This window comes from Oenanthe melanoleuca, chromosome 1A (assembly GCF_029582105.1).
Source record: "Oenanthe melanoleuca isolate GR-GAL-2019-014 chromosome 1A, OMel1.0, whole genome shotgun sequence".
Classification (NCBI taxonomy): Eukaryota; Metazoa; Chordata; class Aves; order Passeriformes; family Muscicapidae; genus Oenanthe; species Oenanthe melanoleuca.
In genome coordinates this window covers 4,460,242-4,485,233 of record NC_079334.1, presented here as the reverse complement: position 1 = coordinate 4,485,233, position 24,992 = coordinate 4,460,242, and the positions used below count along the sequence as shown (strand labels likewise).

General features: G+C 45.5%; 1 protein-coding gene across 3 annotated transcripts in view; it reads right to left on the bottom strand.

The window, feature by feature from the left end:
• Window positions 1-24,992, bottom strand: part of SLC6A12 (solute carrier family 6 member 12) — a 34,672-nt gene that overhangs the window by 6,046 nt on the left and 3,634 nt on the right. The window contains exons 2-13 of one of the 3 annotated variants that reach the window (XM_056514585.1): window positions 20,794-20,990; window positions 17,109-17,243; window positions 16,689-16,829; window positions 15,215-15,302; window positions 13,495-13,627; window positions 10,555-10,689; window positions 8,987-9,090; window positions 7,397-7,521; window positions 7,020-7,132; window positions 6,170-6,307; window positions 4,774-4,876; window positions 147-247 (exon numbers count right to left, since the gene is read on the bottom strand). In XM_056514585.1, coding sequence (XP_056370560.1) covers window positions 147-247; window positions 4,774-4,876; window positions 6,170-6,307; window positions 7,020-7,132; window positions 7,397-7,521; window positions 8,987-9,090; window positions 10,555-10,689; window positions 13,495-13,627; window positions 15,215-15,302; window positions 16,689-16,829; window positions 17,109-17,243; window positions 20,794-20,986 — 1,509 coding nt within the window. In that variant the 5' untranslated portion in view covers window positions 20,987-20,990. The remainder of the gene's footprint in view (window positions 1-146; window positions 248-4,773; window positions 4,877-6,169; window positions 6,308-7,019; window positions 7,133-7,396; window positions 7,522-8,986; window positions 9,091-10,554; window positions 10,690-13,494; window positions 13,628-15,214; window positions 15,303-16,688; window positions 16,830-17,108; window positions 17,244-20,793; window positions 20,991-24,992) is intronic. The other 2 variants (XM_056514577.1, XM_056514590.1) reach the window with 2 other exon arrangements.

The window sequence follows — 24,992 nt, the reverse complement described above, 5'->3', positions numbered from 1 at the left end:
AAACAGCTACCTCAGCTACGGACAAGCTTCTGCTTCTCCATAGAAGTGTGAAAAATTTACAGCAGCACCTTGGAGATAAATTAGCCTTTTCTACCAAGAATTTGGGGACCCAGAGTGACATGTCATGATGGTATAATTGCACTTACCAAGCACAGACCTGGGGTGAACACCAGCCAGCAGATCTTGATCAAGGGCCACGGCCGGAAGCCAATCATGTCCTCAATGTTGTCATAGAAGCGGTTGGCACCTTGGCCACCAACCAGCACAGAGACAAAGTCAGAGATCAGATTGGTTTTGTTTCCTTCAAGGACTAGTCACATCAGATCCCAAACTTTCTTTATCCTTGGTGTTTACTTGTGGTGAAAATATGGCTATCCTAATAATAGAGAAGGGTTTAATAGGGTTTTCTGGCATTGAAAAGGCCCATCTGTGGCTAAATAGAGATGGAGGGTTTAATTTCATCCCTGAAAGATGAAGAGAGGCGCCTGGTTTACACAGCAGCAAGGGAAAGCTCTTGCAGGTTAAGCATATGGGATTGTGTGAGTCCAGAGGGGGAACACCTAACAAAAGCTTCTCTTTGTAAATAAACATGCTGGTATACCAGAGAAGTCGTGTCAAGAATCACCACTGAGTTGGGCAGGATCCCGTCATCTCAAGAGCTCGTCTTCCACAGAATATTTTATTATTGACATAAACTCAGAAAACCTGGCAATGAAACTCTTCTGAAAGCCAAACCTTCCATCTGCAAGTGTTGCTGTACTCTCCAGTGAGAGCTGTCTAGTGGGGTCTGATCTCCTCCTTCTCTTCTCATTAGTTTCACTTACTGAACTGTTTTGTTCACAGTGTGGGGGACCCAACTGAATCTCATGGTGCCCTGGAATGGGATATACTTCAGAAAAGCACCTGAAAGTCCTGCCAGACTCCAACCATTGACTCTTCCCAACCCAAAGCACAAAGAGCAAACTTATGCAATGACATAATGGAGACAACAAAATGCAGATGGATTTCAGCAGACCTTGCAATAAACTCTGGGATATCTTCAAGTATCAGGAGACTAATGTTGGCCAGAAAGAGATGTAAAATGAAGAAAAATCAGAAAGTCATTTATAAGGTACCCTAGGACCTTTCTAACCAAAACTAACCAGATTTACCAGACTGCCTCAGGCAAAATAAGACAACAATATTAGACAAAAAAACTGAGCTAGTCTATCCAAAAAAAGGGTTACCATTTAAGAACCTCTGGGATGAAATAATACCATATTTGTCTTATTAAAGCTTTCTCTCGGTGCTTAGCTGATAAAGAAGGATTCTGCTTTTGGGGATGTTCATCCATCTGTGAACTCATGGTCAGGCCACAGTTCCCAGCTGCAAATGTGATAAGATTTTGCTTCTTTATATCTCAACACCATAAATCTGGAGTAGGCAAAATATGTACCTAGAGAACTGGTCACACATGTGAGAGCTTGAGGTTTGATGAGTTTTATTTGGGTTTGTGATTTTTATATCTCAGAATTAAATTTTCATAATATGTTTCCCTGAAATATAGTAATTCTACAAAAGTACATTATGTATGGTTTTGGGCCTTTTTTGTAATTCTTTCCATTATTTTCTATATCTCATGACTAATGCTTGCAAGAAAATCTTTTTTAAACCCAGCTTTTTGAAGTATTTGGGGGTAAGGGGGAGGATAGTTCTTTGAACACCTCTTGGTGTTGAGTTGGCAAGTTAACAAGTAGCCTCAAGCAAAGACAAACAGCTGTGGAATATCTAGGGACATGCAGCCTTGTGTGGGAGCCCAGCCCACACCAGAGAACTTCCAAGCTGTAAATATCATGAGGACTCAGATAGCACTTCTGAAAATATACTGGGGATGAAAGGAGATGGTATATAAAACTAATTTTGCCAAAAAGCCAAAATCTTCCCCATGGTGAAAAAGAGACATATAGATCATGTGAACTGCAGTTTAAAATATGAGCACAGCCATTCCACAGAAAGACACTGTCAGGTAAGATATATGACAGATAAATTACTTCATAATATAACTTCATGGCAGATAAAGTTTCCCTGCCAATTTGGATCTAGTATCTAGTAAAAGAGACATATTAATTAAAGAAATACAAAGATGCAAAACAAAAAGAACATACACACATCCATCCTCCAACAAGGAAAAAAACCCACAACTTATGTTGTTAATTATTATGTGCCTCCATTTGTCCTTGTCCCTTTTCTCTGTAGGATGACCACCAGGTCCTAAATTTCCACGGCCACTGTGGCAGTCAGTGGGTGATGTGATGATACATAAGGGGGACTGACATGAACATCCTCACAGAGTACATGAACAGGACATTTTACATATTCTACATTTCACAGGCAGATGAAAAAGTAATCAAGCTTAAGAAGTCATCAGTTCAACCACTCAACACTGGCTTTTTGAGCAAATTAGAAGCTGGAGGACACATACTGGAGCAATGTGCCCTTCCTTCCCAGCACATCAGAAGGATTAGATAAAGCTCCTGCAGAGAAAACCATAAAACTTCCCCAAAGAGATTTTTGTTAGAGTGAACAAAGATGATTGCTTTTATTTTGACTATTCCAAGGCAAGGAAGAATGGGATGCAGCCACTAGAGAGTTAACCATGAATGCTGGTACCACTTCCCTTGTGCTGATCAATCCCATATACCTTCAAAGTGGTTTCATTTCCCTCTGACAAATCATTTAGCCATGCAAATTCACAGGAATAAACTTCACATGAACCTAACTAGAGATTTGCTTACATCCTTATCTCTTGTCCTTATGGAGCCCTTCTCATTTTACACAGCTTATAAAAACAGCAAATGAAACCCAAATTAAAAGGGACAAAGATTTAATTTTACTTTTACCATATAAAAAAAAAAAACTCAGTGAGTTTCACAGTTCTGCTAGCTTGGAATCCATTAAAAAATCTCTGTCTTTTCTCTCAAGTTACATTTATTTGCATTCAACTGTATCAAACCCCATGCCTGCTTATAGAAGGGCTGTCTGTCCCAGAGTGGAAGGGAGTTTATGGACACCAGAATGCCTCCAGCACTCTCCTCTAGGGAACATCATTATGTAACTCCAATGCTGTGCCATCCTTCCAGAGGCAGGGAGCAGCAGGGAGGAAATCCTCAGGTCTTTGGGAGAGCAGCTGGGAGCCTGGCAGCAGGGGGAAGCTGCCAAGTGGTGGGTGGTTGGCGTATGTGCTGGGAGAGGGGAAACTCAGAACACATATTTGTGTTAGCAGAAATGTTGTAATTTTTCACAGTGTAAGCAAGAGACTCAGCCCTGCCAATTCCAAGGCTGAGGAAAAAAACCCCTTTAATCACCACCAGTCACTTTTTTTCCCCCACTATAACACCTCACCTTGGCCCTCTGACTACATTTTAGACCAGAATCATCCTAATGGATGCAAAGCAGAATATCAAGAGGGTAAAACCACATTGTGTGGAGTGGCACAAATGAACCCATGGTGGTGAGGAAAAGGGCAATTTCTCTGTCCCCAACTACTTCATCTCCCTTTGAGTCTGCTGGGGCAGCATCACCTCTCCTGTTACTCATTGCCTGCCATTGCTTCTCTCCATGGGTCATCAGAAAAGGCATGTTGCCTGTTTGACTGTAAAAATGGCATTAAACATCAAAGCACAATTTAATGAATCAACCCAGAATGGTGATCCCCATCCTGTCACAGATGGATGGGGATCTCCATGTCCCTTTAAATCCCAAAAGGACTAGGCAGAAGGTGAAAAATTAAAATCTGGCCAGGGCCTGTTACTGAAAGATGTCAGATGAGCTTCCCTTGGAGGACATCTTTCCAAAATAAATCTCTCTTACAGATCTACTTCTCTTGCATTCTCTGGAGCCCAAGACCAAGCAGCTGGATTGGTGACCCTTCCACTAAGAGTGGAGTTTACCCAAAGTAGCAATTGGCTCCTGCTGTACATAAAGCATTTGGAGGGTTTCATTGTGCTGACTGTGGGACGTTGAGGTCTGGTCTAAGCTGGCATCTATTACACCTATGCACAATCCTTACAGGTATGAGGCTCATGTAGCTCCATGAAGCAAAGAGAGGGAGCAGCTGCTCTGCATCACACACAAGACACTTTGCCCAAACACCACCAGCCTTGACACAAGCTTCAAGGAGAAGAACCAAAGCATTTGTGGTCAGGAAGAGATCTCCCATAGGATATCAGAGGAGACTCTTCTTACAGACTAACATGAAGTTGGTTTCCTCCTGATAGGTCATGAAACTCAGTTTTATCCTGCTCCTGAGTAGTTTAGTTACAGACTTCACTGAGAGCCAAAGCAGTCCCTCCTATTTCTTTTCTGGGTGCCATCAGAACCTGAGCAAATAGGAAGCAGGAATCATCTCACAAGTAACACATAGCAAGTTTGCATCCCAGAATTTTGTGTTAAATTAACTGGCAGGACTAAACTAAATGCACAATGTAAGCAGATAGGGACAACACCAAAGAATAGCAGTCACTCCTCTATATCTGATTTTCTAATTCAAAGGGCAGATGGAAAGAACAGCAAGGTAATTCAATATGAGGCACCTACAGAGAAGGAAAAAACATTCCTAGTCTAAATGTGGAGCAATTAAGGAATGTTGCAAGGAAACACAGTGAAAACTAGACAAGAAAGAACATAATTGCAGCACTTCTTTGACCCCCGAGGATCTTTTCTCTCCACTCTCACTTCTCAACCTCACATTCTTGCCTTGAGGAAGAATAAGACAGATTTTTGTCCTCCACTTACCATACACCCATCCTATACAGATGACTTCAAAAATAGCCAGGAACAGCAGGCATGTGCCACTGGCAGCATAGTAGTCAAAGAGCTGGAAGATGTACATGCCACCCTGTTGAAGAGGTAGAAAAAACAGAGCCTTGGCAAAACTGTTCCTTGTCAGGGAAAAATGAGTGGGGCAAACAGAAGAACAGCAGCAGAAACACTGAACCTAGAGCAGGTGGGAGAAGAACATTCTGGAGCTGCCCTCACTCTGTTCCAAAACCACAGTCAAGCCTGGTGGCAGGAGAGGTTTTCATGCCCATTTCATGATACTGCTGGGCTAGACTGGCTTCTATGTGAATAAGAGCAGGAACTGGTTTGATTGGTTGTTTTAAAACTGTTAGGAAGTTCCCAGAATAATTTCTGAAATACCATGTAGCAGTGCAGAACTTCTCACCCAAAAATTGTGATCTTGAGCAAGGATATTCAGAAACTTGTTTTACCTTTATGCAACCTTACATACTGCCCAGGTTCCAGGTTCTGCAATGGCAGAGGTATGTGGCTTTCCTGCTGCCTCTGACTTGGAGCTGAGCCCTGCAGAGTTGCCATCAGCTACCTGAACAGGCCCATGGATGATTTTCATGTAATTTCTCCAAGGAAAGCCTCTACAGGTCAAGAAGATGCTTTCAAATAATGCTGAAGGTCTCTAGACACAGTGTCACTCAAACTGATCAGCAGGTGTTGCCTTCAGCAGATCCTTAATCAGGATCCTGCTGGAGGATCATTCATCTGTGCCTCAGGGGTTTAACAGGAATTAGCTGTCACTACAGAGCTCATGGAGGCATCACAGGAGTGCCAAGGCTCTCACCCAAGCTTGTGGTACACACAGAGCACAGCACCATGCAGTAAGAGTTGCAGCTTTTAGCTGCAGAGCAGTGCAAACACTGTGTGCATGACATCACAACAGCACACACCAGCACAGCTCTGCTGCTTCTGGTCCCAGGATCACAGGCTTCCCGTGGGCTCCAGCAGGGTTATGGCACAGCCATTACCCCCAGGCTCCTCTCCTGCTGCTCTGCTCTGTGTGGAAAGCAGCCAGCAAATGATCATTTTCCTTAGAAGAGCTTGTTTCCAAACTGCTCGTTTTGTTTTATCTCTCAGGTCTGATATTTGCACAAAGCCATGTGTCAGGCAGCCTCTCTGGGCTGTGGGACCAGGATCTCTGGAAGGCTCAGTGATGCAGTGAGTGGACCAGTCTCACACAGGGTCAAAGCAGCACTGGCTGTGAGAGACAGCTAATGCATCAGAAATGAGAGACAATTAACAGCATTGAAGACAAGCTTGCTGTCTCTGCCCAGACCCCCAGAGCTGTGTAGCAGGGGGTTTGGTGCTCAGCTGTACAGCCCAGCTACTCCTTGCTCACCTCAGTGACCAGCAGTAAGCCCAGCAGGTAGCCTATGACTGCAATGGCCAGGATCAGCAGCTCCCGACGGCCCTTCTTCCGAAACACTCCTGGGAACATGTCAATAATAGCTGTCACCATGCTTTCCACACAGACAAACTGCAGAAGAAAACAAGTCAGAGAAATCAGCCTCTCTCCTTTCCTAAGCACGCACTTCCTCTCACTGTCCTTTTTGTGCTCCCACCACCCAAATCCTTATTTTTTCTTTTCATCTGTCCTGTTTCCACCAAAGGCCAGCAGAAACAGAGGGAAAAGGTCTGATTATCCAGGCATGAGGGCTGAGATGTAACAGAGCAGAGTTTGAGAAAAATGCCTGCCCAGTGGACATGCAGGACACCCTCTGCTCCCCTCATGCCAGCAGGAGAGTTGCACACAGCACTCCACAGAGTTTGTTCCTGGCATAACAGGGACATGGGATGTAAAACATGGGCACACCTGTGACAGGAAGACATGGGGATTGTTCTGGTGGGATGCAGCTGGGAGAAAACAGCCCAATTCCCCATCCCAGACTGTCCTGCTCTGTGCTGGGCCTCACTCTGCAGGCTGCACAATTTTGGGGGGATGTAGCTGGGTGATCCTCACATACACACAGCAAGAAGATGCCAGCAGAGATGCCAGCCCACGTAACCACTGGCCTGCATTGGCCCCAGCTCTGAACTCCCACAGTGTGGAAGTGCTGCATACAATGTAAAGAACCTATTTAAGGTACCAGCAAAGCACAGACCCACCTTATCCTTTCCAATGACTGTGGGGAATGCTCAGGGTGGGGACAGGCACATGCATGTTAGTTGAGGAGGCGGGTTTGTTGTACCTGGCTGTCCAGTCCCAAGAAGATCAGCATGAGGAAGAAGAGGCAGGACCAGAGCTGAGACACAGGCATCATTGTTACTGCTGTTGGATATGCTATGAAAGCCAGGCCAGGACCTGACAAAAGACCACAAGATGGTCACATGTATCCCTCACACCACCACCTGCAGCACAGAGTAAGTTCACGTACTTCTTCAAAGCTCCTATTGCCACAGCTCCTTGCCCACCCTCAGCTGAAAGATGTGTTGAGGAGTACTGGTCCTGCAGACACCCACAGTAATAGAGGATGTAGAGAACATACTGGGTTTCACCTCAGGAGAGTGCCCTCCCCTTCAGGCTGTTTGCTTTCCCTTGGCTCTGAAGTCTCCCAGAAAAACATACCTGATTCGGCCACTTCTGAAATAGGTACGCCCTGCTCTCGAGCCATGAAGCCCAGCACAGAGAAAATGGCAAAGCCAGCAACAAAGCTGGTGGCACTGTTCAGGGAGCAGAGAATGATGCAGTCCCTGCATGAAGGAGACCAGAGAGAAATGGGGGTTTCCTGCTGAAGAATGGATCCTCTTAGAATCATGTTTGTGCTCAGCTTCCCTAGCTAGACAGCACTACCAAGAAGCAGCAATGTTTTTCTTTAACCCCTCAGAAGAAAAAAGTTCAGAGCAGAGCAAGAGTTCAAGAGTTACAGGACTACACATGGCACAGCAGGGGAATGGGGCACAACCACACAGCACATTGCAATTTAAAAAATGACAAGAGTCCAGAGAATAGGAAAAACAACAGACTAAATAAGAAGAGGAAAGAGATTACAAAAGGAAACATAGTGAAGAAAGAGGAGTATCTGAAAGCAAGAAGACATACATGTTCAGCAGGTCTAGTAAAACAAGGGTAATAGGATAATAAAAATCCTCAGTGACAAGGGCAGTGTCTACCCTGTCTTTATTAGCTATGCTCAGATGGAGGCTGGGATATGCTATGCTACTTGTCCTGAAATTTCTGTGCACTTGGTCCTTGTGAAAATTGGGCACCACTCTGAGCTGGCTGGACTGAAAGCCCCCACCCACCCCTGGATCCTGCCTGGGCAGATGCCAGAGTTGACCCACAGCATCAGCTGCTATGGGACAGGCACTGTGGATACATCTGGTACACCCAGAGCTAAGCTGCCAGAACAAGGCACCTATGAAATTAGAGGAAGGTGTCAGCACACCATTTCATTGGTGACTGAAATATTTTGGGAGAGCCAGGAGAGAGTATTAACTGCTCAACCAGCAGCCATGGCAGCACCTACAGGAGAACAGAAGGAGTAATGATTGATGTCTCCCAAGCACAATTCCATTTTACCATCTGTACTGGAGCAATATGTGAAAGAATAGCAAAGTCCCTGCTTCTCAGGGTTCTGTAGAGGGTGTCAAAAATGGTCATGATGGCTCCACTGAGCTCCATGTCAGGCCATGGATAAAATAAATCTGCAATCCAAGGGCGAGGAGAAGGGCAGACAGACTTGATTAATCTCCTTTATAGGATCAGAAGGCCACTGGCAGTACATTACTCTGATGGTAGTAAAGCACTGGAGACAGGGGGCCCAGCCATCATCTTTGTACCACCTTCCCTGCCTAGCAAGTGATGGCAGAGCTGGCCATGTAACCCCTGCCCACTCACTCTGTCAAAATAGACTGTGCTGTCTACACAGTGGCTTAAGACACCCTCCATTTTCATTCCTCCCCCTCCTCCAGTCTCTCATTTCCACACTGACTCGTGCAGGAGAGCACTATTAAAGCCATTTTCTGGACTCCTCTCTTCCCTTAGCTATTCTCCATCCCTGTGCTGAGTCCTCTGCAGCTTCTACACTCTGAGCAGCTCATTAGTCACAGCAGCACGACCCAAGGCCTCCCCCAGGGACAGAGCCTACCTCTGATGCAGCTCTGTGATAGCTAAGAAAATTTCCAGAAGGAGGTGAGAAGTCCAGGCTCTTCCTACCTGTAACAGTTGTTGGTGTATTTGTTGTAGCTGCCCAGAGCTGTCAGGCACCCCTCACAGATGGCATAAGAGAAGAGGATTTGAGTGCCTGCATCCATCCAGACCTGGAACAGAGAAGGTCAGTGGTCTCCAGACCTGGCAATAAAATAAACAAATGGCTGTGCCCTGTCAACAATAACTCCTTCAGTCATAGAGAACAAACCCTGTGAGACAGAAAGGGGATCTACAGTGAATGGAGAATCTTGGATACTATGAGGGAAAACTGAGCTATAGAACTGGAAACCCTTTAGGAAAAGGCTCTAGAGAAGATCATATTTTCACATCCCTCAAGGTGACACCATTTCTCCACTCCACACCTTTGCATTCAGGGTAGAGATGGCATCCCTGATAGCATGGCTCCATCTGAAGCTTTCACTACAGATGTCTATGGTCCCTATATGTCCCAGATGATTAATCTCCTTGCAGAGCCACTGGTGAGTCACCTCAAATGAGAGTGTGATCAACAATCTGTGTACTCCTTTCCCTGCTCCCAGATCTAGTTTCCCAGCTCTCTCAGGCCACAGTGCACAGTGAAGGGCAGAAAATTGCTGAGATGAGAGATTGCAGGCCAGTGGGATGTCAGGCACCCAGGTTCTCCCTTGCTCTGGCATTCCATAGGGAAAGCTGAGTGGGGTTCCTCACCACTGCTCCAGCCCACTCCTCCATGGAGAGCTGAACTGTGGGCTAAGCTGCAGCTCTGCTCTCACACAGTCCCAGGGAAAGCCCTGAGCTGGGAGTTTTAGGCAGGCAGGAAAACAGCCCACCTTTCTGATGGTCTCCAGGTTCCCCACTCATTCTCTTTTTCCTCTAAGCAGCCCCTAGGTGCAAACATCTAGGCAGCTGGAATTTAGTAGCCTTCAGAGAATCCCAGCCCAGGCACTGCTGCCCAAGTTCACAATGATTTCTCACACAAAGGCATGTACACATGAGCTCTTCAGGCACGGACACACATCCCATGTGAACCAAAGCCCTCCAGGAGCAGGATCTCACTGAGGGTTTCCATGAGCTCCAATGACTGGTAGCAGGGATTGACCCTATGGGCAGCCCCTGCCCTAGGCAGCTGGGACAGCCCCAGGACAAGTGAAGGGAACCCAGCTGGTCACAGCCCACATTATGTGCATGCCTTTGGTCTCTGCAAGCACAGGGACCCCACATGCCCTGGGAGGGCCCTGATGGAGCCAAAGTGTTAGCTAGGCCAGAAAAAAACTAAAAGTGATAGATTATATAACCCCTCCCTTAATAATCTGTGTTTAACAGCCAGAAAAACAATCTGTTACATGGCAAATATTTTATATACTCTTCTGGTTTTGCTGAGCCCATGAGTGGAATATACCCACATGCTGCAGACAACAAGCAAAAAGGATGTGCTGTGTAGGGGGACTAGACCCCTCTCAGAAGTTTTAAGGATCCTAGTTCCCTGACCTCCTTTCATAGCTAGATGTTCAGCTGAACAGCTAGATGTTCAGCTCCAAAGGCCAGAGCATTGAGAACATGCTTGGGGACAGCATTTCCCTGACACCACCCCTCACCTGTGGATCTGCCAGCCTGGAGATGTCTGGCTTCAGGTAAAAGATGATCCCCTCAGCAGCCCCTGGCAGCATCACCCCTCGAACCAGGAGGATGAGGAGCATCACATATGGGAAGGTGGCAGTGAAGTAAACAACCTGCAGGGGCAGGGAAACAAGAGGAGAGAGGGTCAGCAGGGAAGGGGGCAGCCATCACTTCACCTCATCTTACCTGCAGGCCCCCACCCCAGAAAAGCTCCCTCACTCTGCTGTTGGCTGTAGCTGCTGCTGCTAACATAGAAGAGGGGTGGGAAAGAAATTAATCAAGGTTACATCTCACTGGTGATTTAGTTAATCTGCATTTTGTTCTTTATCCAAGACTCTGCTTTGTTTTCTCTTTCCAGTCAGTGTAATTTCCCTGCTCTCCAGCTGTTCCCTTCATCTTTCTAGAGCTGCAGAAGAAATCCAGATCTCTTCCTGTCACTGAGTTTTAATGAGTTATTAAAATGGCCCTATGCACAGCAAGAGCTTTCTAAATGAAATACCAACTTTTGATGTCCAATTTGAGATCCCATGAGGGGTCTCGTTTCCAGAAGTGTTCCTGCGTCACTTTCATCCCTTCAATGCCTCTGAGCTCACAGGTAAAAAATGGGGGCAACTCAAAGCCTTTAAAGAAAATGTAGACCATTATTTTTGTAATACATATTTTTACTTCTTTTTATGTGTGATATAAATAAGTATTACAGTAGGATTAATCTCTCTAAATCATTTCTCTAATATAACATATTCTTCTTTTCTATTTGCAGAATATTTGTGAGCAAGTTGAAACTTCCTAAAATTTATTCATTACTAAAATTCATCTAAGTAATGTGGAGGCTTGTTTACTCCATGGATTCATAGTGATGGGCCTAAAATGGCATTTTTTTGTGCTTAGTGATAATTGGTCAAATATGTCACAGTACATGGTACTTTTGCTATTCCCTGATCGAATGATAATGGCACTCCTTTGGGCACAACTATTAAAATCTACCTTCAGAAATCACTTTTGAGGAATATTTATGCACAACAGCTGAATGCACAAGGAAGAGAAACACAGGGCAAAATCAATAAAAGAAAAATGCTTTTAAAAGAAAATGAGTCTTTATGGAGTTATTTAAAATTATTGTCCTGAGGTCACTATGGTTTCTTTAAATTTGGATTCCTTAAATCACAGAAGCAGAAACATAAGGATCTGGCAGGGTTATGTGATTAGAGCAGCCTCTCAGGCAAACACAACCTCCTGTTTAAGCTGGAGCTGTTGAACAAAATTATGCACCTAGTCAGAATTCTTGTGTCTTTCCTAATGCTTGTCTTAGTACATTGACAGCAAAAAAAAAGAGGAAAGGAGTTGTATTTTTTGACAGTGCCCCTGTAATACTCAAAATTACTGCCTGCAAAGAAGACAACTGGCCTGTTTGACTTGTAGTATATTTGGGGACAGAAAACCCCTCTCTTATTTTTGCACCATGTCCATAACACCTGGCTGGTAAATAGCCAATAGCCCTGTACCCTAAAAATTGTGATGGAAAAATCTTCCATTATCTCAGGAAGACCATTCCATTTACTATATGTAGTCACTGTTTTCTCTCACTTTCTGGTCTGGTTTTGCCAAACCAACTCAGCTAAACCAGCCTACTCTAGCTTTCTTCCAGTGCAGGTTAACTGGGGAAGCACCAGGCAAAGGAGAAACTCAGTGGAGAAGGCTGAGAGATAAAGAGAACCTGAGGTGACTTAATTATTCTTCCACACAGATCACACAGCCTCTCAGACCCAATCTCTTGTGAACTTGGCACTGTGGTATTGAAATTAAGGGGCATCAGAGATTAAGGTTTAAAATGCAGATCATCCATCCTTCCCCTCTCCCCATAAAGGTGGAGTCTGGCTCTCCTTCCTTCAGAAATGGTGGACAAAAAGTCAGCACCAGCAAAAACTGGGAGAAATCCTGTCAGGGGAGCAAGCTGTTATTTCATTCTGTTGCAATAGGGGTCCAGTGCAGTTTTAAGTTAGCAGATGGGATTTAACACTGAAACACAGGTATCAAGTATGAAAGGGAACACTTCTGAAGAGTAGAGACAGTGATTTGAAGGAAGAAATCTGTTGCAGAAATTGGTTCCCTCCCTTTGCTATTGGGAAATTCCCTGGACACCCACAAGACTAATCATTAATCATCAGTCATCATTAATGATCCACCCATCCCATTGCAGCTCCAGGAAAGAAAGAGGTCCTGTGCATGTCAAGGCCATGGCAGTGTCCCTAATTCCCAGTCCAAAGCATCGATCACTCATTCACTCCCAAAGGAAAACCAGTCCATCTGCTCTACAAGATAAACATCAGGAGGAAGCATTGGCTGCAGCCTCATCAGCAAAATGCAGGAAATGACCAACTGACCCAAAACCTCCAGATCCAGAAAGAGCACAAAAGAGAGAACGAGGACACTTCTACCACCCCAAGTGTTTTGCAGGATAAAGAAGCAGGAGAGATTCATTATCTATTCTCTGAGCTGGTTACAGGCAGCAGCTTGTCTGTTTTGCTCAAGTGTTTAATTATTGCCAGGGATGGGAAGTCTGCCACTGCAGAGGATCTTGTTCAAAACACCCTCAAGCCACCGCAGGACAACACACTGTGAGTGGATAATTCCCAAGGGCACTAGAGGAGAATCCATCAGCCACTGTGGGTATCTGCAAATGAAAATGTGACTCAAAACTCCCTTCAGTTCCCAATTCTTTCCCCATTCTCCCCTCCCTGATGGACCTACTAATTTATTCTTCCTCTTAGGGCTCAAACACAACTGGTGTATATCAGTATGGCCTCAACAGATTTTAGGTTTCATTTTGGTGCTGTGTCTCCTGCCTCTAGTTCATGAAAAAGGAAAAGAGAATGGGGAAGAAATATAAGATGGACTGGGAGGATAAGCTCCATTCCTACTTTGCCTGTGGACTTGACCCCTTTCCAGATGCAGAAGTAGCAGATGATCCAGGCCAGCAGGAGACACAGAGCCAGCTCCCAGCGCACAGTGCCCAGTTTGTGAATACCATCCGTGAGCCCCAGGACTCGCTTCCTGCCGGTGGCCAGGACAGGGAGAGAAGCATTAACACTCCAGACCCACTCACCCACACACACACCTTTCCCATGTTATCCCATCCAAAGAATTAACAGCCTGTCTACAGCACACCTGCCCAGGGCTCCCAGCCATGCAAATTGTCCCAGCTCTGCTTAAAGCTCCCCTCTCTGCTCATCTCTGCTCCACCATGTCCTGTAGCTGACCCAAACCCTCCCACTCTCCAAACCAACGGAGCCAAGCCCATCAGACCCACACTCCACAAAACCAACACCTGCTCCCCACTGCTCCCTGAGCCTGGCAGCTCCCCAGCAGAGACAACTCAATGCAAAGCAGGTCACCAAAGCCACTATCAGCCCATGGCTACCATTCTTCCTCCCCATACGCTACAGATGCAAGATCCTAGATGTAAGCATAAATTATCTTTATGATTCCCATGCCCTTCCCTCAGCCTCCTTCCTTGGAGATTCACCATCATAAAGATAGGCCACAGAAGAGCTCAGCATTGCAGCTAATGCAGCTCCCACAAGCCCAAGCCCACATTTACTCCTCTGCAAATTCTGCTCAAAACCAGTTCCCTCAGTGTCCCCTTGCCCTTTTGACAGAAAACCCAAACAAATGTTTCAGAGGGATCTCAGCTCTCGCAAAATAGTGTGTGCAAGGAGCAGGGCAGGAGAGGGGGACCAGAACTGTGCAGACTCTTTCTGCAACCATGGGCACATATCATCTTCTGTGTGCTCTGTGGTGCCAATAACAGACAAAGGACAGTCAATCCTTTCAAAGGTACTTTAGGAGACAGAAATGAGGGAAAAAACCCAAACCCAACTACTGAAGCCAAGTCCTTGACATCCCTCTTCTTTATAAGACTTTCCTCTGTAGCAGGTGGAGTGGTAGGGTGGCACCAGCAGTCATTTCAACCTCTCCAGGCTGCACTGATGACCCAGCCTGGGGTATTGTCTGGCCTGCTGCAAGACCCCTCAGACTGTGTTTTAGTGCCTCTAGCTCCAAATTCCTCAAAATTCTCCACCTTCCTTAAATTCTTCTCTGGCATCTCATGCATGCAATCTCAGATCCCTGCTCTCCAGAAAAGATCCTGAGCAGCCTGATGGATCATTTCCCTTAGACAACAAGCAGGACTGGGTCAAAAGAAGGTATAAAATGCAGTTTTCCCCCTCTGTGTTTCACTGAGGAGGACTGTTGAGTCTGCCCTGGCCTCTCATGCTTGCCTGCCAACCTGCAACACCCAGCACATGTAGCCCTACTTGCAGCAAGCTCTCTCCTGCTTTTGGTGCCTCTTTTGGTGGCTACACTCACCCAGGCACCTGAGTGCCAGAAAGGGAACACACCCTCAAGGTGCACATGAGCAGCCCTGGGCAAGCACACTGTGAGCTGCCTTTGAGGTGTGCCCAGTCTCACACCCTGGGCTCTGTGCCCATCTCCTTGGCAGCTCCTTGTGCTCCCAGTGTTCAGATCTGACATGTGGCACCTCATTTGCTCCTACAGACACACAGCCCCCCACCCAGGGAGTCCTGCAGCTGGAGCCTTTGCATGAGAGGGAGCCTGAACAGAGGGAAAGCAATCACATACTCCCAAAACTCAATCATTGAGGAGGTGGTGTTCGCAGGCAAGGTCATGTTGTCCAGGCCGGATCTATTCAGAATGTCCACACAGAGATCTACCAAAAGAAAAGGAAGCTGATGAGGTGAGAATTTCTCTAGGGCTCCTCTGTGAGGGATGCTCCTTCCCCTCTGGACCCTAACCCTCACTCTGGCAGCACACAGATCCTTCATCTTGTGCTATAGAGCATCTCATTGAATTTTTGCATCTCATTAAACTCTGGCTCTCCCCAGGTATGAATCCCAATCCAACAGTTATCAGAGCAGCTTCAAGAAGGGAAAAGGGGAAGGAGAGAACAATTCCCTGCCAAATTGAAAACAGATGGCTGCAAAATATAGATTATCAAGGGATAGGAACTACAAGTAGTCAGGGTAGGAGATCTCATTCTCTTTCCACATCATGCACCATTCCCTGTCCACACAAGCACACACCACAGAAGCCTTCATGTTCTCCTTTGCCATCCCCAACCCTGTTACAATGTGTGAAATAACTAAAAACAGAGGAGATGCAATGCACCTCATCTTGCATTTTGCCTGCAAAAGACAATCTACTGAAAAACCAAGGAAATCCAGCTGTTGCTGGGAAGCTTCTCTCTGTAAAGAGAACATATGTGGCTTTCTTTAGAAACAAACTGATTCTGGAGGAGCTGAAGGAATTGGATCAGCTCTTTAAAAGGCTGGTTACCTCTGATGGGGTGAAAGGGCAGAGAGAGTTGTGAGTGAAAGGCCCACAGGGTAGAGAAATTTAACTAATTGCAGAAATTAATCATCTGATGCAAGAGAAAAAGGGAGGGAACCAAGCTGCTGCCAAGCAAAACAACCTGTTCATCATGTTAAAAAAGTCCTGACAAGGATATTCATGAGAATTACTTCACATCTACTCTATCTTCCCAGGCTCAGCCCAAGCACCTTGAGTAAAGCCAAAGCTAGGTCTTCTCTGCAGGGCAGAGTTAAGTGAACTGTGAGCACCAAGTAATGAGACCCCTGGTGAATATAATGGTATGGAGGCTGTTTGGATGTGCTTTACCAGGAAAACAGTGTCCTTAGAATTTTGTGTTACTGGTTCCTTCACTGGGAGACCTGAACTGGCAAGATCCTACTGTGCAGGCTTGGCCTGGCTCACCCAAAAGCTGAGTGCACAGATACTGGTCAGGCACTGGCAGCAACTGCCCCAGTAACTCCACAGGAATGGGGCAGAGTAAGGGAACTGTAAGATAAACTGTTGCACCAGAGCTAAAAAGCCCCTGCCACATGAGGAAGGCTCTAGATTGGCTTGGAAACTACCATCCACTTCTCGTGCCTGCCAGAAAATGCCTACCTTTTGATGACATCACAGGGTGGCTCATGAGAGCTTTTTGTCCAAACAAAAAAAAATATTTTCAGCAAAACCCAAATAATTTCTGAGAATTGGAAAGAGGCTAGAAGCTGATCAAGGGAAGGTGTACCTGTGTTCCAGGGGTTATTGCAGCTGGCCCATGGTAGCACTGAAGTGAAGGAGCTGAACAGGTAGAAGAGTGCCCAGGACAGGATGATGATGTAGTAGATATTCAGATATCCCACAATGATTTGGGAGGCATATCCAATTCCTATGAAGAAAAGCAGAGGAGGTGAGGGTGGGACTGGCAACCAACTCCCAACACATGAGGCTTAACCCCAAACAAAGACACAGGTCACACTGTGGTAAGAAGGATGCAACAACAATGCCTCTGCACACACAGCAGGCAGCAGGAGGAATAACAAGGTTGGGAGAGAGAGGAAGGGAGGAAGAATAAAGGAGAAAGAAAAAAAAATGAATAATGATATTTCCAGATGTGAGTCACTAATTGTCAGAAAAGGTTGCCAGTAAATACTGTAACTTGACTGACCTTCAAAGATGGGACAGATCTTTCTCCAGGCAGTCACCCCTCCCTGGCTTGTGTACTGTCCCAGCGCTGTCTCCAGGAAGAACAGGGGGATCCCACAGGTGAAGAGGAAGATGAGGTAAGGGATGAGGAAGGCTCCTGCAGAGAGGGATAAAATGTTGCCTCAGAAACCACTTCAAAAACCTTATGCTTAAAACCTCTTGCCAGGTACCTGGGACCACAGTTGCAATCAGCTGCATAAACATAAATATTTCTTTGAACTAACTGTGCAAGGTCTGCTAAAGAAACAAGGTCTCCACTACCATGATTTCTCACTAAAAATACAAGGGTGGTCTGTCTTGTGCAACTGCATTACTTCTGCATTTGGCATGGGCCAAAACCTAGAGGTAAGGAGTAGCCAGCAAGGAGCTAAAAAAACATAGTGCTGAAGAAGTTCTCCCTGCTTTATGTTCCTGACCTCATTCCAGCTTTCAGCAGGAATGGGGTGAACAAAACAGGCCCTTGTTTCACATAACCACATTTGTTCTGCCTTTCATGAGAGTCACAGCAAAACTCCCACTTGCCTAGAGGATACAAACCTGGAGGCTGGTGACATTTCTTGGTAAGTAATAAATTTGCCAGGATATAAATTTACTTGAGACATATTTCATATCAAATTGGGAAAGCAGATTGCACCAAGAGAATGGAAATAGGGAAAGAATATTTTTCCAGCATTTTCAAAATGAAGAAGTTTAACTTCTACCTTCAAAATCTATTTTGTGCTAAAATGTAGAGAAATGTCTGAAGAAAAATCAGCCTGAAATGGCCCTCAGGTCAACCCTTGTCAAAATGGAAGAGGAAGGAGAGAAAAAGCAAGGTTTTTTCCCAGAAACAATGACCAACATAAGCTAAGCATAAGAAAAGACAAACAAAAATAATAACAAAAAAGTTTAATACCCTGAAAAAACTATTTAGTGCTCTGTTCAGCTGTCTGAAACTTTTTTGCGCCTTTTCAATTATGTTGCCAAACCAAAATATCAAATACACTCACAAGTCTGTTCAAAACTGCTCCTGAGATCTCATTTTCACAGCTGGCCTTCCTTCTGTCACCTCACTCTCTTTCTCCACATCCTTAGTGCAAATTTTCACACTTCTGCTCCCCTCCAAACAAGATAAGGTGACTGCCTTTCTCGCTGAAACAACTGTGGCAGTCTTGCCACTCCATACAGCTCTCTTGCCAGTGCCTGGAGAGCATTTCAGCTGCTTGCAACCAAGATCAGGGTGCCTTTCTCAGCCACTGTCCCCCCAGACCCTCTCCTCCCCTGCCAGCACAGGCATCCACATTGACATTCCTTCCAGTGACAATGAGCAACTTGGAACACTTGCCCTTGTTTTTAAGCCAACAATGTTACGACAACAAAGAACATCCAAATTTCCCCTAAACACAGCTGTGTGTAGCTGCAGGAGACCTGGGGCCAGAGGGAAGGAGGCTGATTCTCAGGGTCAGTCCAGGTTTGTGGGGTAGGGAATAAGAACTGCAGACCCTGAACTAGAGAGAGGCAGCTGCTGCAAGACATCTGTGCCAAATCTGTAAGACAGCTTTACTACCCTGCACACAGATGAGCCTTTCAGCACATTCCAGACCCTCTCCTCTGATACATTTTGACCCAGAGGTTGTCTCATTCTGGTCTCTGAGCAGCAATGGTTTTCTTGCACCTCTATTGTCTCATCTCTCTTAACTGTCCCACAGCAGTCACCAGCTGAAACTTCAGCTGTGATCTCCTCCTCAATTTGCTGCTCCACTGAAGGAGACTAAGCCTTGAGTGGAGCCCTCAGAAACAGACCCTCTTTCCTTATGAGTCAGTAATAAATTCAGGATGCTGAGTAATTAGATCACATTTGACAGTGCAGCATTAGATGAGATTGCAGTTGGTTGCTTACAGAAAATTAGTACTGTTGGTTTTATGACATCTGTCTTCATAGCTGTATAACCATTTCAGTACATCCAAAGGTGGAAAAAGGTGACAGGACAGGAGTCTCAAGTTTGGGAGGTAAGGGTGGGACAGGGATGCAGCATTTATAGGTGGTAAATGCCTTTTCTGCAATTTCAATAACTTCTCCAATGGTAAAAATATCTTTGAGTGTCATGAAAAAAGATTTTGCCTTGTCCTATTGCCTGTCTTATGGTTCCCTAGAGCCCTGGAGAGAGAAAAGTACCTTCTACAGCAGCAGCACACTTTCTGCAAAGACCATGTGTGGAGCTGTGAGGGAAGGACTCTTCATCCTAATCTTTCCCAAGCCTAGCCTGGTTACCCTCTGAATCACAGCCTTAGATACTCCAGAGCAATTTAATTAAAAAGAAAAATGTTATTCAAGAGATATTCAAAGTGAACAAAAGTAGCCTTTTCACTTACCCTAATTAGCATACAAATTGCATGGACTGATGAACCGGGTACAACAAGCACAAAATATGCAAAGATTTCATCTGAGCTCAGGGAGAAATTTTCCATGCAAAACCCATGACCCCTCTCTCAAAGCATCACTGCAGAATGGGCTGTTCAATCAAATGCACCTCCAGTGTTTCCTAACCTGTGCCCATCTGACTTGCTCTTGGTGCCTCCCATCATAATATTGGAGGAGACTGGAGGATCTGCTAAAAATCCTCCCAGGTTCAAGAAAAACTCAATTCCATTTTCTTTAACTATTTCTTACCCTGCCCTTCTTTGGTTTTGAGGATGTATTTTATTGTCTCTTTAATTTGGATAAACTCCAGCAACAGCACAGAGAACAGTAATTTGGAAGCCATGGGAAAAATTACAGTGGAACCACTCAGCTGTTGGTGAAAGTTCATGGCACCTTGGAAAAGAAAGGCCTCTGAGGTATGGTCTGCAGAGAAAGGAAGCTCGGGGGGGGTGCAAAGCAAGTCTCAGACTGTTATTTCAAGGTGTTTTTAGAGAACAAGAACAAAAGGGAAGGTATTGCTGTATTTGACTTGTAATTTGTTATTCCTCCTTTTCTTTATAAAGTTAGATTTTTATTCACCGAGAAAAGTTAGTGACAGTCAATTAGTCCCTTACATTTAATTTTATGTTATGAGAATTTCTTACTTTTAACCATGTAATGATCTTATTGCAGCATTATTACTGCAAGAGAAAAGAAGAACCATTCAGAGAAGCAAAAGGGAAGATGAATGAACCTTTCTTGGGATGAATTTCCCTAGCAGTGGTTTGATCATTGTGAGAATTGCTCCAGGGGAAGAGGCAAAAGTTTCTTCTAGGGGGTATCAGGCCTTGGCTAAGATATTAGCACTATCTAAGTCTTTCCTCCTCTGTAACAAGGGCCTGAAAAAGATGGATTTAACACCACAAGTAGGAAAAGGGAAATATGTAGGAGGAAGTTATAGCATCTGATATTTTCCAAAGACCAATAACTTCTTGAGATGCCCAAGACTCTTAAGTTGCTATGAGGGTTCAATTTTTTTATAAGTCCAGATTTGAGAATGCGGTTTTAAGACAGAGTACCCACTGGGGAGCTGGATTCACCCCTGAGTTTTTATTGCTCCTGGTTTTGGCAGGAACTAACTTGTTGAAGGAGAGGATAAGGGAGTGCCTTAGGGCACACGAGGCATAGGAGAAATGGGTCCAGGCATGTTCATGTCTTTGATCATACCTACAGATCTAGAACAACTGAATGTGTGCTGTGAACTCACCACCACCATTCTTGTAGCAGAGGTATGGGAACCTCCACACATTACCCAGGCCAATGATCTCCCCAGCTACAGACAGCATAAACTCCATTTTGTTCCTCCACTGGCCTCTCTCTTCCATTTCCTCCATTTCTATCTCTTCAGGAGATGTGGTGGCCCCATTGGGTTCTCCTTCCTTGGATATGGCTCTTGTCATGACTCTGTGGGACAGAAGAGAAGGAGAGCATGGGATGTAGGGAGTTGCTGCAGGACACACTTGTGGGAAGAGGAGTCAGGGGACCAGACAACACAATGTGTTCCCAATATCAGTATGTAAATTTAGGTACATCTAACTGGTGGTATTACTGAGAATAAACTGGCCTTTCTAGAAGTGAATCCCTTGTTGAGATTAGGAAAATACACTGGAAAGAAGTCTCTCCAAAACAGGAGCATCTCTGCTTCCATTCCCACCAGCTGGGACTGCAAAGAAATCAGGGTTTTGTTCCTTTGTACGTACTTGCAAATTCATTGTGCTGCTGATTTGATAAGTTTTTTTATAGCACATCTCATTCCTCTGTGCCACCTGAAGGAACATCCCCATCTTGAGGGAGCAGCAGAGACAACAATCTGCATCACCCACAACACAACATTTCCATGCCCCTGGAGCTGCTCTAGACCATCTAAACTTGCTGTCTCCCTTGGCTCTGGAGGCAGCTCAGGCCAAGGACCTCTCCCAATCAGCAGCTCAGTGTGAGCAGGACCTCATCACCTTTGATGTCCTTTACCTTATAGGACCACCAAGTCTTCTACTGACCCTTTGCTCCAGGATGGTGCACCAGGACCATGATGGCAAACTATTCCCTCCCTCCTTGTTCCTGATGTCTCTTCAGTTCATGACCCTCTGGACAACCACCAGGTATGAGCCATCTCATGGTGAGTAGGGACTACCAGGAAACCTGACCTAACTGGAAATAAGAGCAAGTGTAGACCCTGACATCTAACTGTCCCAGCCAAGGAACACTATGGCACTTGTTTTGGTGCAGTTTTCAATGAAGCAAGGAGGAAGCAGGAGCAGGAGCTGGTGGGCCATGCTTGCACTTACCCACACAAGACAGCATCATTATCAAAGTGCCTCATTGACTTCTGCAAAGGAAATTATTCCTAAATGCTAACCTTCTGGAAATATCAGGCCCTGGGGCAAGGAAAGATGCTTATGTATGAAAAGACAATTTCTAATGAATGTTCACAGCAGAACAAGTAGTTCTTTGACACAGGCATGTCTCCTGCCTGTTATTCAAGTAAAGAAAGGAAATCACATCTCACTGTGTAATACACCAATTGCTCTCTAAATGCCCTAGGCAACACCAGGCTTTGTTCCCCATCTGCTTTTCTGAAGGGCTCATCCTATTTGGTTTGCTACAGCAGCAGATTTCCATCAACTGAGAACGGAGTCTCATGAGAGACATCAACCAGAGTGAGAGGGGGTGCAACAAGATCAGGGGGACATAAACCATAGAGGAGACAAATGAGGGGCTGGTGAAGATTATCCTCCAGGCTAATATAGCTTCTTCTTCAAAACATGGCAGAAAGATCCTGGTCCCTGTTAAATTCAAGAGGTTTTCAGAGCTATTACCAGTAAGAGTCTATACATAGGCAGTACTGCAGTGAGCACAACCAGTTTTGGTGTTGATTGAAGATGCATGAGGGCACTGAGGAAGCAACCTCTGTTTTATCTCCAGCCCTTGCCCTTTCTGGTCCATATGCTGGAAAGCACCCATTTACTGTATGGCTTGCACTGCTGCAAACCACCGAGGGCTATGACACCTGTGGATCTACATGACAGCGTGAAGATGGATCAGCCCTGTAAGAGGCTCCTCCAAAAGTCTATAACCCCATGTTTAAAGAAGGTGGTGGAACCCAGGAATCAAGGCACACACCCTAAAAGCTGGCTTGCAGCTGCAGCCCTGCAGCTCCCCAGTAGCTCAGCAGTCCTTCCAGTCCAAGATTTGCCCCCTTCTGCTCTTCTGCTGGGTTGGACTGGGATGTGGAATCATTACATCCTCCTGCTAGCCATTCCTCAGCTTCTGAAGCCCAAGCAAGACCCTTCTCCCCACTGCCTGCCTGCCTGCAGCAAGGCCTGCCAGCTGGCTAATCAGTTCATTCCAATGCTGCAGCACAGCCTCCCCATCTCTGAGAGGAGCAGAGCTCCACGTACTGTCAAATGCGAGACAAAAAGTAGCACGTACTTAATGAGACATGTTTTATCTGTCACAGTCCTTGGCACATCCCAATTTGCTGCAGTCCAGGGCACATTATCAAGTACAGTGATGTTTAAATCTGGGTTTTTTGAGGATGTCCCAGGAAGCTGGCAGGAAAAGACTAGATAATTCTTTGGTTTTATTCTTTTAATGTAAGGGGGATCTAAGAGCCAGCCTATTTCTGCTAATGTTTGTGTTTTCATTTTTGCTAGACCTGTTTAACACATGGGTGCAAAGGTCACAATCAGAGAACCACCTCTTCTCACCTAGGCCTGGAAGGGAATGTATGTCAGCCCACAGCCCCAACTCTGTCACCAGCCTCCACCTCAGGGACACCTGGACCAGGACTTTTTACCTGTCCTCTGACTCCTGAATAGGCAAACATGAAGGATAGAAGTTGGGACACTGCAATAAGTAACATGGCTGGGAGAAACACAGAACAGCAGGGGAGACACAGCACTTCTGCATTCATTTTCCCATTTTAAAAAGGGGGAAGCACACTGGCTATGAAATCAAACCTTTTCAAGTGGGAACAGATGGTAGATTAAACTGGTGCCCAAAGTTCTGGCCGTTCATGGCACGAACCACAACTTCTTTCCCAGACAAAGCCATGCACATTGCACATACCCACTACTTCCCTCTCTGCTTTGCCTGCTGTTTCTATGAGAAAGCCTATTCATACACTGCCTGGCTCTTCTCCTGAACATTTAATCCTACTGTGCCCCTGCTCTATATGTTCTTAGGCCAGATGGGGACTCAAATAACTTCTTGTTTCCAGCTAGGAACAATTTGGTTCTCCCACAGCAGTCACAGCCACCTACTGGGTTACATCCTCCCCAACAGGCAAACACTTTCCTCTTCCTGTGGTTGCACCCTCCTTAATACATGAGTTTGGAGCAAAGACTGTGCCCCTCACTGCTCGCCTGCACTTTTTCTGCTGTTCCTTCATCAAAGTTTGGAGAAAAGTCCTGTGAATACTCCATTCCCAGCCTCTTATTTTCCTCTGCCATAAAGTTTTCCCAGCTGCTAAAATGCCACCTTTATGCAATCCAGAGTCTAACCCTCCCCTGGACCCTCTCAACTACCACCACCACATTACCTCCTCAGCTCCCTCTGACCTCACCAGTCTCTTCTAGAGGTGCTCTGCTGTATTTTCAGCCCTCAGTGCTTGGAGGAGACGATTTTTTGCCCTCCTAGAAATGACCAGTGGTCTGTTATACTCTCCAGCTCCATAGGAAGTGGTAAAGTATTTGGTACTAGACTTGGTGCATGGAGATAGCCACATTTTTTCCCCATAAGATTTATTGCTAGGAAAACAAGAATACACCTGGATTCCTGCAGGACCTGTAAAGAGAGCAGGCAGCATGCAGGCAACCATAGACCCAGTGCAACAAGTTCCATTCTTGAACATTTGAATGAGGCAACACAGTCTCCCCTTGGTCATAAATTCTGGACTGTGTTTGTCCCACACCTACCACCATGGGATCCTTCAAGCATGGTCACAAAGGGCAAGGAAAACCAAGGACATCTCTGAAGCACTGTGGTCACTCAGCGGTTGCCTACGTTGTGCTGAACACACAATGCAGATATGAAGGAGAACAGCATTTTTTGGCTTTGTTTGGAAACAAGATGCCACTGAAGGGGAGAGGCAGTAATTAAAAAAAGAGGAGAAAGAAAGTGTCATTTGAAGAAAAATATGGTGCTATCTCAGCCTCTCTCAGAGTAAAAAAGGGCTTTTTCAAAGTTGCTCAGGTGAGGTAATGAACAAGAGCAAGACAAGAAAGATGAGAGAAGCCACCTGGAGTTTTGGCACCAGAGAAAGAAACCAATAGCAATTCTCCTAAAGCTTTTCTTCCTGCAAACTTACTGCCAGTTCCCAACTGCTGTCAGACAGGAGTTCCTACTGCTGGGAGTTAACATCCTCCCTTTGACCTCTTTTGCTCTTTTATCATAAGGCAAATGGGA